Here is an 18,696-nt window from a genome sequence, read left to right on the forward strand (position 1 = left end):
GAAGAAACATGATTACAAAACATATTGCACTTTAACATAAAAAACATAGTAAACTTATGTTGTACATACTTTGATGATTGTCAACGTGGTGAATTTACAGTTACATGTATTTTCCATGACAATGTGCTGTAGCCTAGAAAACTTTAATGCAGATATGTCGCATTGAAACAGGTCATTGGCAGTGTGATAGCCAGGAGTGGAGCTATTGTGCCCTCCCCCTGTGGGATGCGCATACTGACTGCCATGATCTAGATTTTATTTTGCCATTAAGTTTTTCCCCCTTAAAAGTTGCCACTCCCCTCCCCTGGAAATATCATACAACTTTGCACTCTGTAGTATGTCTTGTTTACTATTTAAAGCACCATGGTAGCCATGATTAAACAAAGATGGAGTAATAACATTTTGCAGATCATTTTTTGACCCTTTCCACCATAATTCACAATTTCAATATTCTATGTCTAATTACGAAGTTAAAAGTCCATCAGGAAAAGGTCGCTTAAAACTTCTTTTTTTTTTTTCAATAAAAACTCAACAATTGAACTCAGTGAAAAGGAAAAAACCTAGCTTTATCTTTTGACAAGTATTTCTACTTGTAGTTGGCCTGTTGATCACAATATCAGCATCACATATACATGCACATGTAGTTTTATCATTCCAATTTAATATCATCACATAGTGATAACTTTGGCAATCTAATACATATGAGAAGTATATATTTAAATATTTAATGGAACTTTGGAAATGTCTACGTTTTAGATACACAAATTTTCAAACATTACTGGCATACCGTATTGTTTGTAATAAACGCTCCCCCTCTAATATGGGGACCAGGAATCTCTTGATCGCTTCCATGATTTGCGCAAGGCCACTCAGAAAGCTACGAGGAAGGCTCACAGAGAGTTTATCAACTCTGTTTGTCTAGATTCCAGCAAAAAGTTCTGGTCCTTCATGAAGAATTTGAAGACCGACTCTGTTGGCATATCTACCCTGAGATCAAACTCAGGTGTTCTGGAATCTGACAACCATAACAAGGCTAACATTCTCAATGACCAATTCAAATCTGTTTTTACCAATGAAGATGACACATTACCAACATTAGGACCTAGTAATTATCCCACAATACCAGACATTCAAATTTCACAAGAGGGCATCATTAAACTCTTACAGAACATCAAGATTCACAAAGCCCCAGGGCCTGATGGTATTCCTGCCTATATACTCAAGGTTGCAGCCGAGGAGATAGCCCGGCATTATGTATGATTTTGAAAGATCCCTAGAGTCTGGCGAACTACCACCTGATTGGCTTAGTGCCAATATTAGCCCGATTTTCAAGAAAGGAGACCGAACAGCTGCCTCGAACTATAGGCCCGTCTCTCTCACAGCCATATGTTGCAAGGTCTTAGAACATGTCATCCATTCACACATCATGCATCATTTTGATAAACATTCTGTTCTCACCACAAAACAACATGGCTTCAGACGCAACCACTCATGCGAATCACAACTTTTATTAACAACTCATGACCTGGCCCTTTCACTAAATAACAGACAACAAACTGATCTTGTAATTATGGATTTTAGCAAGGCATTTGATACGGTACCACACAATCGCCTTCTGCTTAAATTACAACACTATGGCATTCGCAATAACATTCATACATGGATAGCAAACTTCCTTAAGCACCGTAAGCAGAGGGTCGTTGTCGGGGTGAACACTCGCTTGGACAGATGTGTTATCTGGCGTTCCCCAGGGCACGGTGCTAGGACCTTTGCTATTCCTCATATATATCAATGACTTGCCACAAAACATACAGTCTGAAGTCCGGCTCTTTGCCGATGATTGTGTTATCTATAGGCAAATAGTTCACAATCATGACCATGTTCAACTCCAGGATGACTTAAACACACTTGTCAAATGGCAGAATGATTGGCAACTACATTTCAACATCCAAAATGTTTAAGTCATGAGGATCACCCATGCACGTTCCACTAAAATGTTTGATTACAAACTAGGAGACAGCATTTTAGCAGAGACAAAATGCCATCCCTACCTAGGAGTTGAGATTTCCAACAATCTTTCATGGTCAAATCACATCAACGCAACACATCATCTGCAAACAGACAATTAGGATTTGTTAGAAGGAACTTATACTCTTGCACCAAACAAATCAAACAAAATGCCTACATGTCACTTGTACGTCCCCACATTGAATATGCCAGTTCAGTGTGGGACCCCATCAAAAGGACTTAAGTAACAAAATTGAGATGGTGCAGCGTCGGCATGGCGCTTTATTATGAATGACCACAAAAGAACTAGTAGTGTCACTAACATGCTGAAGGAGCTGGATTGGTGTTCTCTTAAAGATCGTAGAACAGCCAATAGGTTAACCATCCTCCACAAGGCTAGAGAGGGTCTCCTGCCCCTACCTGTCGACGACCTCCTTCGGCCGGTCCAACGTCCTTCTAGGCACTCCCATCAGAACTCATATCAAATTATAACAGCAAATAAGGACTGCTACAAGTACTCGTTCTGGCCAAGGACAGTACAAGACTGGAACAAACTACCCTACCACATCACCACGATACAAGACTCAAAAGAATTCAAGAATCAAGCAACCAATTGCAACCACCTAAAGCAACTACAATAAATAGCATTCCGCATGTGCACAACCATTTCCTGTTCGTCTGGCTTCACCTGAAGCGTTGAGCAGTATTGCTACAGATACAGATAATAAACGCCCCCCTCCAATTTTTCTGTGAAAAATTGACAAAAATGCGAACATTTCCATGACATATCGTGTAGGTAAGCTTAAAACTTGCATCCGTCATGTCAGTCACGATCGCTAAATTGAATGGACAAAACCTAAATATGACTCAACTCCCAACCATTTCATTGCCTAATTATGGTAGAATTTCACTAATTCCATGCACTTACAGGTGTAATTTTGTTGTATTCCCCACGAAAATATCATTTTCCGTGGGCGCCATCATCATGTATAGTGTAAATCCTCCTTTTAATAGGAGCACCATCGGGAAATTGAACACGATTTTAAAGCTTTTTTCACTGACAATTCACTTCCAATAAACGCCCCCCTTTTGGAAAAATGCAACGCCCCCGGCGTTTATTACAAACAATACGGTATATAGGTTTACAATATGTGCCCTATGTAATTCACCTACATGTACTATATATGTGATAACACCATAGATATAATGTCCAATTGTATGTAACATATGCAAGTGTACATTAAAACAGAAGTGGACTTAAATTCAGTTTTAAACAAAAATACTATACATAATGTTTAATTATGCTTGCCCAGTATTATATAAATCATGTCAAATTTACTTACCGGTAGTTACATTTATATCGGTACTGTGCACTAAATAAATTTTACAGACAGACATGACATGATGGTTAACAAGAATACATAATGCCATGTCCATTCTGTCATATAGTTGAGTATGTTTTCATACAAAATGTTTTGTTTTCATGATTGTCATAACATAACATTTAATGTTTAAATATTACTGGTAAAACATTTTGAAAACTATTTGTAAAGCCCACAATAAAGTCCAAAACTCATTGTAAATTGGAACCCTGGGACACTTGTTCATATTTCATGCATAGGGGTTTTACATGATATTTTATTTGTATAGATTCCAACCTATTTTGAATCTCATCACACCCCTATACCAACCAGTGTTGGAGCAAACATGATAGCACAAAATTGAGGTTATACATGTACATGTACAACATTGAATGGGGGGAGTGGGGTGGCTGGGTCATTGATCAAACTGTGTAAGTGTCCAGGCAATGTTACACTTTGCTGTGGCTAAACATTTTACTGTTTGCAAGTTATGGATATTTTAAGCAGAGAAATTCAACAATAAGTTGCAGTTTTATAAATAACAATTTAAATGTTCTACATGTATGAGGTACAGTGAATTGCACTCTTCCAGTTGAAATCCATTCATCCACACAATCTTCCACACAGGGAGTGTGAATTATAAATGGAGGTATACCTAAATGGGTGACTCCGCCCCATGTGTGGAAGATTATTGAAGGTTATCTTCCACAGGGGGTGTATGGATTTCAACTGGAATAGCCCATTATAGCAATACACATCACTTAAATATGGTATACAGTATAGGTAGTGTCAATGCAAATGCACCATAAATTAAAACTACTGTTGATAGCGTACTCATTTTGACTTCCCATTCTAGTTTCGCCTGATTCTCATTCAGCATTTCCTCTACACCACCTGGTTCCCGTCCCGTAATCCTACCGAGCTCTTGCGCAAATCTATCCTCCTGCTTTGCTAATAAATCTTGAAATGTTTTTGTCTGCGCTTCCAGACTTGCATTGTGTTTATGAGATAAGTTTTCTAAGGCTGTTCCAAGATTTGTACCTTCTTCTACTGGTTTGTCACCTGTGATTGCGCTTATTTGATCTAACACCAATGTTTGTAGTGTCCGCATTTTGCGGTAATTAACATATCGTGCTTCCTCTGAATGCGATGATACCGGTTGTCAAACCTAGCATCAGTGACCAGTATTTAGAACGCTCTTCGTGCACCCTTTGTTTCTCGTAACTGTCCCGTAATGCTATGCCCATCTCTTGGAAGATACTTCTTTCTTCACTAATGGTGCGATCATGCAACTCTCTCTGACGAGTCTCTGTCTTCAATAGATGGTGCTCTTCGGTTTGCTAACTCTAGGAAATGAGGATCTTCACGAGGTGTGCGATCTAACTTTGCCCGTATTATTCGTAGTTCACCTTGTAGCCTGGTTACTTCTTCAGAAGCTTTTTTGACATCTTTTCTTGCATCCAAGAACTGGCCCTCAAGCTGTTTAAGAGAAGAAAAATTTCAATCATCATTTGGAATTAAACACATATTCAAGCCATCTGCCCTAAGACAGCAGAACTAAACTGCATTGCCTGTGCATAACTATGAATATATTTGCCATCAATCCTAATTGGTGATCGCCGATTACACAAGGCGTGTAGGACGTCGCATTACTTTTGGTCTAGTACTGGTAGGGATTGGTATCCGATTAGTTGATTTAGAAAACAAACTGATTGGTGTTCGCTGATTCAGATAAAGGGTGGATCGGTGCATCCTTGATTGTAAGTATAGAAAGTTAAACTTAGTGTGTACATGTATGGATTTAAGATTTTTTTAAAGGCATTCACATGCATACTTATAGAAATCGAACGAAGAAATCTTTTGCTCTACAAATGATTGTAAATTACACATTTGGCCAATTCCATGCCAAAAATGCCTTTTGTAACGTCTGTAACAAAACTTTGGAATGTTATTGCTCAAAACAGGAGCATTTATTTCAAACTTGCTAAGGCTATAGGGCCTACCCTGTGTTGTCACTTAACATTGACTACACAGTGTACATGTATGTGTACGCATGATCGTTCCAAAAAAAAAAAAAAAAGAGGTTATTTGTAAACTATTTTCGCAAACAATTTATGTTCATGGTGTTTAAAAAAATAGGGTTGTTTTTGACGACGGTGTACTCGATATTAAAAAATATGGCATATTTTGGTGAATCCAGAACCAGTGTTTTTTGTGAGTGTTCTTGAAATGTTAAAAAAGGGGTGCTTTTGTAAAAGTGTACATGAATGCAAAAAATAGTACTTATTTTTAAGGCTAATTTGTACCGTACCTGTTTTCGTGTAAAGTAGGGGTAACAAATGACGAAAATGTTCTTGAATCCGTGCAAAATATTTTTGACTTTGGGAACGATCATGCGTTACACCTTTGAATGTAAAGTGACATTGGGAGGCTATGTTTGTCTCAAACCTCTTCAGTCTTTAAAAACCTAATGCAGAATGCGGTTTTTTTTCCTTTTTTTAATATAAATTTCATGTAAGTACATGTATATGGGGAGGCTGACTATTTTAGTACAGTCTCATATATCAAAAATGTGGAAGTCATATTGATGGTTGACAGGCAAATTGGACTTTTAAAACTTTGTCTTTGTATCGGCTGTGCCACACAAGTTCTGTATTTGTGGTTTTTGCCTTGTGAAAAAGAACACCCGATAGATTTATCCTCCAAGTTGTCTGTAACTATTATTTTTATTTTCAGGGCGCACTCCGTGTTATCGAATGCAGATCGACTTGGGCTGCCATTTTGTAACTTAGTGATGTGTATGATCCTCAGACTCCCTCTCCTGGCTGATAATCGCCCTCTTCAGTCGGAATTAGGGTTGGGATTTTCGGGTAATTTTGTGCCCGGTACCGCTTATTTTTCGGGCGGGTACCGGGTAGGCCTACCAAATTGCAACAAAAAAAAAAAAGTTATTTTTTGGGGGGTTTTGTAGTGTCCCTGGACCTAGACCTAAATGCTAGGATCATTCATGGTTGACCTAAAAAAAAAAAAAAAAAAAATTTGCATGATGTTTTGTGTTTTTAATATGAAAATTTATATTTTGTAAAGCGCCATAAATTTATGATTGTATCGACAACTTCTAGTGCAAAATTTTGCAATTTTACGCAGAAATGAATGCCTGGTCACATCAATTTGTAACAAGTTAACAAAGTAAGGGCTTCCCTCACCAACTTATGAGAAAGTTCGGATGATATATGTTTTTAAATTTGTTATTTATTTTACTTGACCTACTTTGTACGACCTTTGTCCTAATTAATTATTTTAGCTTTAAGAGCTTTGTTTGCCTTTTTTTTATCATGTATGATGTTTATAGCTGAACTCACCTCAATGAGCCTACTTTGTGCTCTTTTTACATCCCCAATGCCCAAGAACTCTTCAAATGCTGACACCAATTCCCCTACTCGACCTGTAGTCATTTTCTCAACCAACTTCTCCTTCATACCATTTGGTTGGTTCGTTGAGCTTGCAACAGATACTTTCTTATTTGCCATGTCTGTCGAATTCGACAGGTTCGTTGTTTTTTGGTAACGAAGTGTAGTTGTTGTTAAGCATATAACTGACTGATCGCCTACATTTGGACGTAGACGTGAGTGCTGGTACAATATCATGCTATTTCTTGCTGCCAAATTTCGCAGGACCGAACGTACACACGTGTTTGAAATCATTTTGAAAGCAGCAGTAAGCTTCCCTACTTCCACTTCCCAACTAAACACCCTGTATAATGACCTTTGACCTCTTCGCGAGAAGTTGTAAAGATCGCTCGTCGCAACAAGCGATCCAATCAAACCACATTGAGGAGATGTCAAGTTTTAGAGGCTGTGCAAGAATTTGTCCGTCGGGTGGGCAAATCAGAATCCCAAAAATGTTTCCCTCTCGATAGGCCATTATTATAAAAATTAAAAAAACCTTTCCCCCTCCCCCCGGCCCCATTAGGCCTATAGTAGTATCGACCTGCCCCCCGGAAAAAAAAAAAGGCTGAACTGCATGCAGTAGCGTAGGCCTACTCGGCACCGTGATAAACAGGTCCAAAAATTAGTTCCATTTTGGCCTACTCCCTATTCCAAAATCACTATTTTTTTGGAATCTTATTTTGCCAAATGAAACTTTACTAAATCCCAATCCTTAATAGTTAGTTCTAACTGGCAATAGGCCTATAAGCATTTTTAATACTTTTTCAATTTGACGGAAAATGAGCCAAAATCGTGCAAATTCGAATGTTTTCTTATTGTAGTCACAAAAGTCTAAGACTTGGTATGCATATTTTTTGCCCTTATTTTGAAACTATGCATGTTTTTGGCCCTTTTCGAAAAATTGACCAAATATTAAAATTTGACTTTCATTGCCAGTTTATAGAACTAGGCCTAACTAAGGATTGGGATTTTGCTATGTTTCATTTGGCAAAGCAGGATAATATCTCAACAAGAATTTGTCTTTGCATTGATTTGACACTAAATAGGCCTAAGTGATTTGAGGCATAATGATAGCTGCGGCTTGACTCTGGAAAATAATTTTTTTAAACCTCATTTTGCATTTAGGTTTTTAAGCCACCTACAGGAAACATTACATCAAAATGTCCACTATATCAGCCCATCAGATGCTATTTCCCGTTGGACACCCCATTCCTTTTTACAAGAAGTTATATTTTACGAGAGTAGATAGTTAATGTGCTATCAGCAGTAGATAGTTGATGTAGTAGTATGTTATCAGCAGTAGATAGTTGTAAAGTAATGTGCTATCAGCAGTAGATAGTTGATGAAGTATGGTAGTATGCTATCAGCAGTAGATAGTTGTAAAGTAATGTGCTATCAGCAGTAGATAGTTGATGAAGTAGTATGTTATCAGCAGTAGATAGTTGTAAAGTAATGTGCTATCAGCAGTAGATAGTTGATGAAGTAGTATGTTATCAGCAGTAGATAGTTGTAAAGTAATGTGCTATCAGCAGTAGATAGTTGATGAAGTAGTATGTTATCAGCAGTAGATTGTTGTAAAGTAATGTGCTATCAGCAGTGAATAGTCGATGAAGTAGTATGCTATCAGCAGTAGATAGTTGTAAAGTAATGTGCTATCAGCAGTAGATAGTTGATGAAGTAGTATGTTATCATCAGTAGATAGTTGTAAAGTAATGTGCTATCAGCAGTAGATAGTTGATGAAGTAGTATGTTATCAGCAGTAGATAGTTGTAAAGTAATGTGCTATCAGCAGTAGATAGTTGATGAAGTAGTATGTTATCAGCAGTAGATTGTTGTAAAGTAATGTGCTATCAGCAGTAGATAGTTGATGAAGTAGTATGTTATCATTAAGTAGATAGTTGTAAAGTAATGTGCTATCAGCTTTAGATAGTTGATGAAGTAGTATGTTATCAGCAGTAGATAGTTGTAAAGTAATGTGCTATCAGCAGTAGATAGTTGATGAAGTAGTATGCTATCAGCAGTAGATAGTTGTAAAGTAATGTGCTATCAGCAGTAGATAGTTGAGGAAGTAGTATGTTATCAGCAGTAGGTAGTTGTAAAGTAATGTGCTATCAGCAGTAGATATTTGATTAAGTAGTATGTTATCAGCAGTAGATTGTTGTAAAGTAATGTGCTATCAGCAGTAGATAGTTGATGAAGTAGTATGTTATCAGCAGTAGATAGTTGTAAAGTAATGTGCTATCAGCAGTAGATAGTTGATGAAGTAATGTGCTATCAGCAGAAGATAATTGTAAAGTAATGTGCTATCAGCAGTAGATAGTTGATGAAGTAGTATGCTATCAGCAGTAGATAGTTGTAAAGTAATGTGCTAGCAGCAGTAGATAGTTGATGAAGTAGTATGTTATCAGCAGTAGATAGTTGTAAAGTAATGTGCTATCAGCAGTAGATAGTTGATGAAGTAGTATGTTATCAGCAGTAGATAGTTGTAAAGTAATGTGCTATCAGCAGTAGATAGTTGATGAAGTAGTATGTTATCAGCAGTAGATAATTGTAAAGTAATGTGCTATCAGCAGTAGATAGTTGATGAAGTAGTATGTTATAAGCAGCAGATAGTTGTAAAGTAATGTGCTAGCAGCAGTAGATAGTTGATGAAGTAGTATGTTATCAGCAGTAGATAGTTGATGAAGTAATGTGCTATCAGCAGTAGATAGTTGTAAAGTAATGTGCTATCAGCAGAAGATAATTGTAAAGTAATCTGCTATCAGCAGTAGATAGTTGATGAAGTAATGTGCTATCAGCAGTAGATAGTTGTAAAGTAATGTGCTATCAGCAGAAGATAATTGTAAAGTAATGTGCTATCAGCAGTAGATAGTTGATGAAGTAGTATGTTATCAGCAGTAGATAGTTGTAAAGTAATCTGCTATCAGCTTTAGATAGTTGATGAAGTAGTATGTTATCAGCAGTAGATTGTTGTAAAGTAATGTGCTATCAGCAGTGGAGGTTGTAAAGTAATGTGCTATCAGCAGTGGATAGTTGATGAAGTAGTATGTTATCAGCAGTAGATAATTGTAAAGTAATGTGCTATCAGCAGTAGATAGTTGTAAAGTAATGTGCTATCAGCAGAAGATAATTGTAAAGTAATGTGCTATCAGCAGTAGATAGTTGATGAAGTAATGTGCTATCAGCAGTAGATAGTTGTAAAGTAATGTGCTATCAGCAGTGGATAGTTGATGAAGTAGTATGTTATCAGCAGTAGATAATTGTAAAGTAATGTGCTATCAGCAGTAGATAGTTGTAAAGTAATGTGCTATCAGCAGAAGATAGTTGTAAAGTAATGTGCTATCAGCAGTAGATAGTTGATGAAGTAATGTGCTATCAGCAGTAGATAGTTGTAAAGTAATGTGCTATCAGCAGAAGATAATTGTAAAGTAAGGTGCTATCAGCAGTAGATAGTTGATGAAGTAGTATGTTATCAGCAGTAGATACTTGTAAAGTAATGTGCTATCAGCAGTAGATAGTTGTAAAGTAATGTGCTATCAGCAGTAGATAGTTGATGAAGTAGTATGTTATCATTAAGTAGATAGTTGTAAAGTAATGTGCTATCAGCAGTAGATAGTTGATGAAGTAGTATGTTATCATTAAGTAGATAGTTGTAAAGTAATGTGCTATCAGCAGTAGATAGTTGTAAAGTAATGTGCTATCAGCAGTAGATAGTTGATGAAGTAGTATGTTATCATTAAGTAGATAGTTGTAAAGTAATGTGCTATCAGCAGTAGATAGTTGTAAAGTAATGTGCTATCAGCAGTAGATAGTTGATGAAGTAGTATGTTATCAGCAGTAGATAGGTGATGAAGTAGTATGTTATCACCAGATATAGTTGTAAAGTAATGTGCTATCAGCAGTAGAGAGTTGATGAAGTAGTATGTTATCAACAGCAGTAGATAGTTGTAAAGTAATCTGCTATCAGCAGTAGATAGTTGATGAAGTAGTATGTTATCAGCAGTAGATAGTTGTAAAGTAATGTGCTATCAGCAGTAGATAGTTGATGAAGTAGTATGTTATCAGCAGTAGATAGTTGATGAAGTAGTATGTTATCACCACACCAGATATAGTTGTAAAGTAATGTGCTATCAGCAGTAGAGAGTTGATGAAGTAGTATGTTATCAGCAGTAGATAGTTGTAAAGTAATCTGCTATCAGCAGTAGATAGTTGATGAAGTAGTATGTTATCAGCAGTAGATAGTTGTAAAGTAATTTGCTATCAGCAGTAGATAGTTGATGAAGTAGTATGTTATCAGCAGTAGATTGTTGTAAAGTAATGTGCTATCAGCAGTAGATAGTTGATGAAGTAGTATGTTATCAGCAGTAGATAGTTGTAAAGTAATGTGCTATCAGCAGTAGATAGTTGATGAAGTAATGTGCTATCAGCAGAAGATAATTGTAAAGTAATGTGCTATCAGCAGTAGATAGTTGATGAAGTAGTATGCTATCAGCAGTAGATAGTTGTAAAGTAATGTGCTAGCAGCAGTAGATAGTTGATGAAGTAGTATGTTATCAGCAGTAGATAGTTGTAAAGTAATGTGCTATCAGCAGTAGATAGTTGATGAAGTAGTATGTTATCAGCAGTAGATAGTTGTAAAGTAATGTGCTATCAGCAGTAGATAGTTGATGAAGTAGTATGTTATCAGCAGTAGATAATTGTAAAGTAATGTGCTATCAGCAGTAGATAGTTGATGAAGTAGTATGTTATCAGCAGTAGATAGTTGTAAAATAATGTGCTAGCAGCAGTAGATAGTTGATGAAGTAGTATGTTATCAGCAGTAGATAGTTGTAAAGTAATGTGCTATCAGCAGTAGATAGTTGATGAAGTAGTATGTTATCAGCAGTAGATAGTTGTAAAGTAATGTGCTATCAGCAGTAGATAGTTGTAAAGTAATGTGCTATCAGCAGAAGATAATTGTAAAGTAATGTGCTATCAGCAGTAGATAGTTGATGAAGTAATGTGCTATCAGCAGTAGATAGTTGTAAAGTAATGTGCTATCAGCAGAAGATAATTGTAAAGTAATCTGCTATCAGCAGTAGATAGTTGATGAAGTAATGTGCTATCAGCAGTAGAGAGTTGATGAAGTAGTATGTTATCAGCAGTAGATAATTGTAAAGTAATGTGCTATCAGCAGTAGATAGTTGATGAAGTAGTATGTTATCAGCAGTAGATAGTTGTAAAGTAATTTGCTATCAGCAGTAGATAGTTGATGAAGTAGTATGTTATCAGCAGTAGATTGTTGTAAAGTAATGTGCTATCAGCAGTAGATAGTTGATGAAGTAGTATGTTATCAGCAGTAGATAGTTGTAAAGTAATGTGCTATCAGCAGTAGATAGTGAATATGAATAAGGGGACGGCCCAAAACGACATGGGGACGCGGTATACACCCAGCATCATGCTGATAAATTGCTAAGTAGTAGGCCTATTAGTTAATAGGCATGATATAATTGGAATCCTATACAATATTTTAGTATAGTGGTCATTTAAACATAATAATTTAAATAACAGGACCGGTTTCGTCCCTCGGATACATGGGGACTCATCAGCTGTAAATTATGTGGATGTGAACCAAAATATAAGTTCAGATTAAATATGCGTCATGCAACAAATTAATTAATTAATTAATTAATTAATTAAAACCAATAAGGTGTGGGCCTTGTTTCTGGCCTCCGATATAAGATGTAGGCTGGAAAAAACCAGTAATATCTGGTTTAGACGGGCGTGTAAATAAACCAATTATTCATCCATTAGTTCATATAAACATTGTAACAATGCATGATCATTTGCATTGAAATCCACCGTGCTAATCTGGCTACTTGATGCTGGTCGGTCGATGAGCGGCATGGCCTCCTGGGGTGTGTTAGGAAGCGCGGTTTGATTGATCTCAGCCGGCTCATCAAGTTGTGGTAGCTTAGACTTTACTAAGGTATCTGCCAAGTTTTTGGCACGTTTAAAAGCCAGTAATGGTGGTTTCGGAAAAAGAGCATTTAATGTAGGATTTTGCTCAATTTTATGCCAATGATTTAATAGAACTTTCTTGAGATCCTGGGTTTTGATATATGGTGTGTACGTAGTTACTAAAACAAGAGGGATATTTTTCTTGTTCATGTCAGGCCTACTCTCCTTTGAGCTATTGAGATATGTGTCCCGATCTTCAAATTTAACCTTGCTGGTTATTTCATTAACTGAATGCCGATCATAACCTCTTTCCACAAGTTTATCTGTGAAGAAGTTGACCTTGTTAACGAAATTGGATTCGGATGTATGACCGCGGCAGTAGCGAATCGTTTCCCCTAGAGCTAAGGCTGTACAGAAAGATGGGCAATGCGCCGATTCGGAGCATAACCACTGATGCGTTTCTGTCTTTTTCATGTTGATCTTGTGATCAAGTAGGCCGTGTTCTAGGAACCTGTTCCCTTTGTAAATTTGAAGATCTAGATATGTGACAAGGTTGTCGGATATCTCAAAGGTAAATTTCAGAGTAGGATGAGCATTGTTCATGCGTGCCTTTAAGTTCTGTAACTCGTTGCAATTACCCTGATAAAAGAGTAAAATATCATCCCGATATCTACGATAGAACACTATGTTTGGGTCGGTTAAAATGAACTCTTTCTCAATAACGTACATGACCAAATCCGATATTTCGGGGGATAGGATGTTCCCCTGAGCCGCACCTACAATCTGAAGATAGAATTCATCATTAAACTCAAAGCAGTTACGTTTGAGGATAAGTTCAAGAATTCTTCGTACTAGATGTGGTGGGGGTTTCGGAATTTGGTAGCGTTTGTTTGATTTTTCTAAGCGGTCAACAACAATCTCAAGACATTGATCCTGTGGTATATTGGTATACAAACTTGTAACGTCCGCTGTTACTAATGTTATATCTTGCGGGAGTTTTAAGTTTGCTAGAATTTTGATAAGTTCAGGCGAGTCTTTGAGATACGTTTCTTGTTCTTGGACTAGTGGTAGTAGAAAATAGTCTAAGTATTCTGATAAGAGTTTGGTCGGTGACCGACATCCTGATATAATTGGTCTGCCACAAAAATCACTATCTTTGGGTTTAGGTTTATGGGCTTTGACCAGTAGATATAGGCTTGGTACCTTGATGTCATTGTTATCAGAAAGTAGATATTCTCTTGCATGTTTGTCTATGCATTTCTCAGCAAACAAATCTTCAACTATTTCATCCGCCATTTTGGCGGTGTCCGCTGTCATGTCATGATCGATTTTCTGGTATTGAAACGCCGACAGTTGTCTATGCGCTTCTTTGATGTATTGATCACGAGAGACCACGGCACATGCCTTACCCTTATCAAGGGGTTTAATGACAATAGATTTGTTGTTTTTGAGTTGATTTAATGCAGCTTTTTCAGCTTTAGACATGTTTTCACTAGGATTTCTGCGCTTTAACTTCGAGAGTTCAAGTTTAGTTTCATCGAGATATTCCTCTAATTTGATATTATCAGAGGATCGTGGGTCCCACGTAGATGGTAATTTGAATAATGGTCTTTTTTTTTTTTTCCACGCATGATATATTTCATTCTCATTTTACGTGCAAGTTGATGAAAATCTTGCAAAATTTGAGTACGTGGTGGTCTACGGCCCAGAGGTATAAATTTGAAGCCTTTAGATAGTGCAATGATTTGCATATCGGATAATTGGTAATCTGAATAATTATAGATGAACCGCTTACACAAATCAGCCTTGGCTTTGATATTCGCCTTAGCTTTAGATATATGATTTGATGTTGATGTTTTGTTGACATCAACTCTAGTTTTATGATAAGCAAGTCTAGATTTATTCTTTCCCTTCTAGCCATTATTAACTATCAGAGATGGGTGGCTTTGATATATTTATATGATATTTAGAACTTAAAGGATAATAAGTGATACAATCAAGAGGTTATTAGGATGATATATTATTTAAATATATATAATAACCAATTGTTGACATACAAAGCAATATCTCTTTTTGGAAGTATTGGTGGCTCTGAAAAGAGCCGTTTGGTTTATTTAGCTAAAAGGGTTTAGCACGATGATGACGGTTGTGATGATGACGGCGATAAGGATGGCGGCTGTTCTTGTTTTTCTTCTTCTCAGCTACTGCCTTTTTACGGCGATCTTCAAGGCGACGGAGTACCCCTTTGTGCTTGATGCCGAAAAGCTCAATGGCCTTTCCTCGTTCTTCTTCGTCGGTGATGGATGCAAGAGAGTCTTCAGCTTCGTGAACCTCGAGATCTATTTCTAAGGATAGATTGTCGATGATACGGATGTATTCGGGTAAAAGGAGATTAGCCAATTTTGCACTATATTCCTTGACTTTGTCTTGGTAAACTGACAAAAATTTAGATGGAAAGTCTGTACCCGGGGGTGGCGTGGGTTCTGTTCGGATGCGCGTTACATTGGGAACAACACCACTGTTGATTTCTGTCACAGTCGTCTCGTGTGTCTGGATAATTGACTCACGGCGTCTGATCAGGGAATCAATGTTTGATATAAATTTGGACACAGACTTATAGTTTTCGTTTTGTAAACGGAGGCTTCTCTCTTTCGAAGGTTCAAACTTTTTAGATGTTTGGAGACTCTCTGCTACCGGTGCACCAACGCTGTCGGGGGCCAAGATGATATTGACCTTTGATAGGACTACACCGCCCGCTGTTACTTCTTTACTGCCGTCTTTCTTGCTGCCGTCTTCTTTACTGCCGTCTATTTTCTTGCTTTCTTCCAACTTCCCGACTTTTGCCGGTGGCTGAAACTTCTGGAACGTTGAAGGACGCTTGGACATAATGTCAGTGTAGCGATGTTGCTTGTGATGTGCTCACAGAACAAGTGACACATATCCGCTAGCGGCACGGATAATATGCCGTTATTGCGGACGTGAGAGAAAGCAACTACCAGAAGTGAGCCGCCCACGTAAGGGGCGCAAAGCCTGATGGGTAATCAAATCATATACAGTGTACCATACGTAATACATTTAAAGATAAAAATACGTAAAGTAAACATGGCCACAGTAACTGTATATCGGGTATATAGCTAATAGCATTGCATATTAATTTAATATATAAACCATGCACTACCAACAATCGGTTAGATTATCGGAAAATATAAATAATAAGCATGTGCTTACATGTGCTAGGCAATATAGGTTATCATTAAATAATGATAATAATAATATTGGTAATAATATTATTATGTATATACATAATGAGCCGTACAGAAAATAACGTATAGTATGTAGATTACGGTAAATCATAATAAAATGGTGTAGGATATCACACACAGTAAAATAGAGTATAGGATAGACCGTATAGTTAAAAGCGTAGCAAAGAATCTAGCATGGTGAGTGGAATTTGAGGATAAACCGCCAACCCACGGATCAACTATAACTGATGACCTCCGTGCAGCCGTCGCCCCGACTTATAAAATAAGAAGGGGAAAAGAAATCAAAATGAATAAGGGGACGGCCCAAAACGACATGGGGACGCGGTATACACCCAGCATCATGCTGATAAATTGCTAAGTAGTAGGCCTATTAGTTAATAGGCATGATATAATTGGAATCCTATACAATATTTTAGTATAGTGGTCATTTAAACATAATAATTTAAATAACAGGACCGGTTTCGTCCCTCGGATACATGGGGACTCATCAGCTGTAAATTATGTGGATGTGAACCAAAATATAAGTTCAGATTAAATATGCGTCATGCAACAAATTAATTAATTAATTAATTAATTAATTAAAACCAATAAGGTGTGGGCCTTGTTTCTGGCCTCCGATATAAGATGTAGGCTGGAAAAAACCAGTAATATCTGGTTTAGACGGGCGTGTAAATAAACCAATTATTCATCCATTAGTTCATATAAACATTGTAACAATGCATGATCATTTGCATTGAAATCCACCGTGCTAATCTGGCTACTTGATGCTGGTCGGTCGATGAGCGGCATGGCCTCCTGGGGTGTGTTAGGAAGCGCGGTTTGATTGATCTCAGCCGGCTCATCAAGTTGTGGTAGCTTAGACTTTACTAAGGTATCTGCCAAGTTTTTGGCACGTTTAAAAGCCAGTAATGGTGGTTTCGGAAAAAGAGCATTTAATGTAGGATTTTGCTCAATTTTATGCCAATGATTTAATAGAACTTTCTTGAGATCCTGGGTTTTGATATATGGTGTGTACGTAGTTACTAAAACAAGAGGGATATTTTTCTTGTTCATGTCAGGCCTACTCTCCTTTGAGCTATTGAGATATGTGTCCCGATCTTCAAATTTAACCTTGCTGGTTATTTCATTAACTGAATGCCGATCATAACCTCTTTCCACAAGTTTATCTGTGAAGAAGTTGACCTTGTTAACGAAATTGGATTCGGATGTATGACCGCGGCAGTAGCGAATCGTTTCCCTAGAACTAAGGCTGTAAAACAGATGGGCAATGCGCCGATTCGGGGCATAACCACTGATGAGTTTCTGTCTTTTTCATGTTGATCTTGTGATCAAGTAGGCCGTGTTCTAGGAACCTGTTCCTTTGTAAATTTGAAGATCTAGATATGTGACAAGGTTGTCGGATATCTCAAAGGTAAATTTCAGAGTAGGATGAGCATTGTTCATGCGTGCCTTTAAGTTCTGTAACTCGTTGCAATTACCCTGATAAAAGAGTAAAATATCATCCCGATATCTACGATAGAACACTATGTTTGGGTCGGTTAAAATGAACTCTTTCTCAATAACGTACATGACCAAATCCGATATTTCGGGGATAGGATGTTCCCTGAGCCGCACCTACAATCTGAAGATAGAATTCATCATTAAACTCAAAGCAGTTACGTTTGAGGATAAGTTCAAGAATTCTTCGTACTAGATGTGGTGGGGGTTTCGGAATTTGGTAGCGTTTGTTTGATTTTTCTAAGCGGTCAACAACAATCTCAAGACATTGATCCTGTGGTATATTGGTATACAAACTTGTAACGTCCGCTGTTACTAATGTTATATCTTGCGGGAGTTTTAAGTTTGCTAGAATTTTGATAAGTTCAGGCGAGTCTTTGAGATACGTTTCTTGTTCTTGGACTAGTGGTAGTAGAAAATAGTCTAAGTATTCTGATAAGAGTTTGGTCGGTGACCGACATCCTGATATAATTGGTCTGCCACAAAAATCACTATCTTTGGGTTTAGGTTTATGGGCTTTGACCAGTAGATATAGGCTTGGTACCTTGATGTCATTGTTATCAGAAAGTAGATATTCTCTTGCATGTTTGTCTATGCATTTCTCAGCAAACAAATCTTCAACTATTTCATCCGCCATTTTGGCGGTGTCCGCTGTCATGTCATGATCGATTTTCTGGTATTGAAACGCCGACAGTTGTCTATGCGCTTCTTTGATGTATTGATCACGAGAGACCACGGCACATGCCTTACCCTTATCAAGGGGTTTAATGACAATAGATTTGTTGTTTTGAGTTGATTTAATGCAGCTTTTTCAGCTTTAGACATGTTTTCACTAGGATTTCTGCGCTTTAACTTCGAGAGTTCAAGTTTAGTTTCATCGAGATATTCCTCTAATTTGATATTATCAGAGGATCGTGGGTCCCACGTAGATGGTAATTTGAATAATGGTCTTTTTTCGACTTTCCACGCATGATATATTTCATTCTCATTTTACGTGCAAGTTGATGAAAATCTTGCAAAATTTGAGTACGTGGTGGTCTACGGCCCAGAGGTATAAATTTGAAGCCTTTAGATAGTGCAATGATTTGCATATCGGATAATTGGTAATCTGAATAATTATAGATGAACCGCTTACACAAATCAGCCTTGGCTTTGATATTCGCCTTAGCTTTAGATATA

At 37.3% G+C, this 18,696-nt stretch overlaps 3 protein-coding genes across 3 annotated transcripts; all 3 read right to left on the minus strand.

Annotated features, from left to right (window-relative positions):
- Positions 1-2,735: 2,735 nt before the first annotated feature.
- On the minus strand, positions 2,736-7,107 carry LOC140148043 (mitochondrial potassium channel-like). Its single transcript, XM_072169881.1, is given in 4 exon segments — positions 2,736-4,494; positions 4,496-4,705; positions 4,707-4,847; positions 6,731-7,107. Coding segments are annotated over 4 exon segments (1,062 nt in total). The 5' UTR covers positions 7,073-7,107; the 3' UTR covers positions 2,736-4,125.
- A 5,488-nt stretch (positions 7,108-12,595) lies between these two features.
- Positions 12,596-14,242, minus strand: LOC140147065 (uncharacterized). Its single transcript, XM_072168836.1, has one exon. It carries the CDS (start codon positions 14,240-14,242, stop codon positions 12,596-12,598), a length of 1,647 nt encoding a protein of 548 aa, XP_072024937.1.
- A 3,333-nt stretch (positions 14,243-17,575) lies between these two features.
- LOC140147066 (uncharacterized) lies at positions 17,576-18,154 on the minus strand. Its single transcript, XM_072168838.1, has one exon. The coding sequence runs from the start codon at positions 18,152-18,154 to the stop codon at positions 17,576-17,578; it is 579 nt and encodes a 192-aa protein (XP_072024939.1).
- Between the last annotated feature and the right edge of the window lie 542 nt (positions 18,155-18,696).

This window comes from Amphiura filiformis, chromosome 3 (genome assembly GCF_039555335.1).
Source record: "Amphiura filiformis chromosome 3, Afil_fr2py, whole genome shotgun sequence".
Taxonomy (NCBI): domain Eukaryota; kingdom Metazoa; phylum Echinodermata; class Ophiuroidea; order Amphilepidida; family Amphiuridae; genus Amphiura; species Amphiura filiformis.

Excerpts from the sequence above, each read along its gene's own strand:
- LOC140147065 (XM_072168836.1), bottom strand. The coding sequence starts at position 14,242 with ATGTCTAAAGCTGAAAAAGCTGCATTAAATCAACTCAAAAACAACAAA.
- LOC140147066 (XM_072168838.1), bottom strand. The coding sequence starts at position 18,154 with ATGGCGGATGAAATAGTTGAAGATTTGTTTGCTGAGAAATGCATAGAC.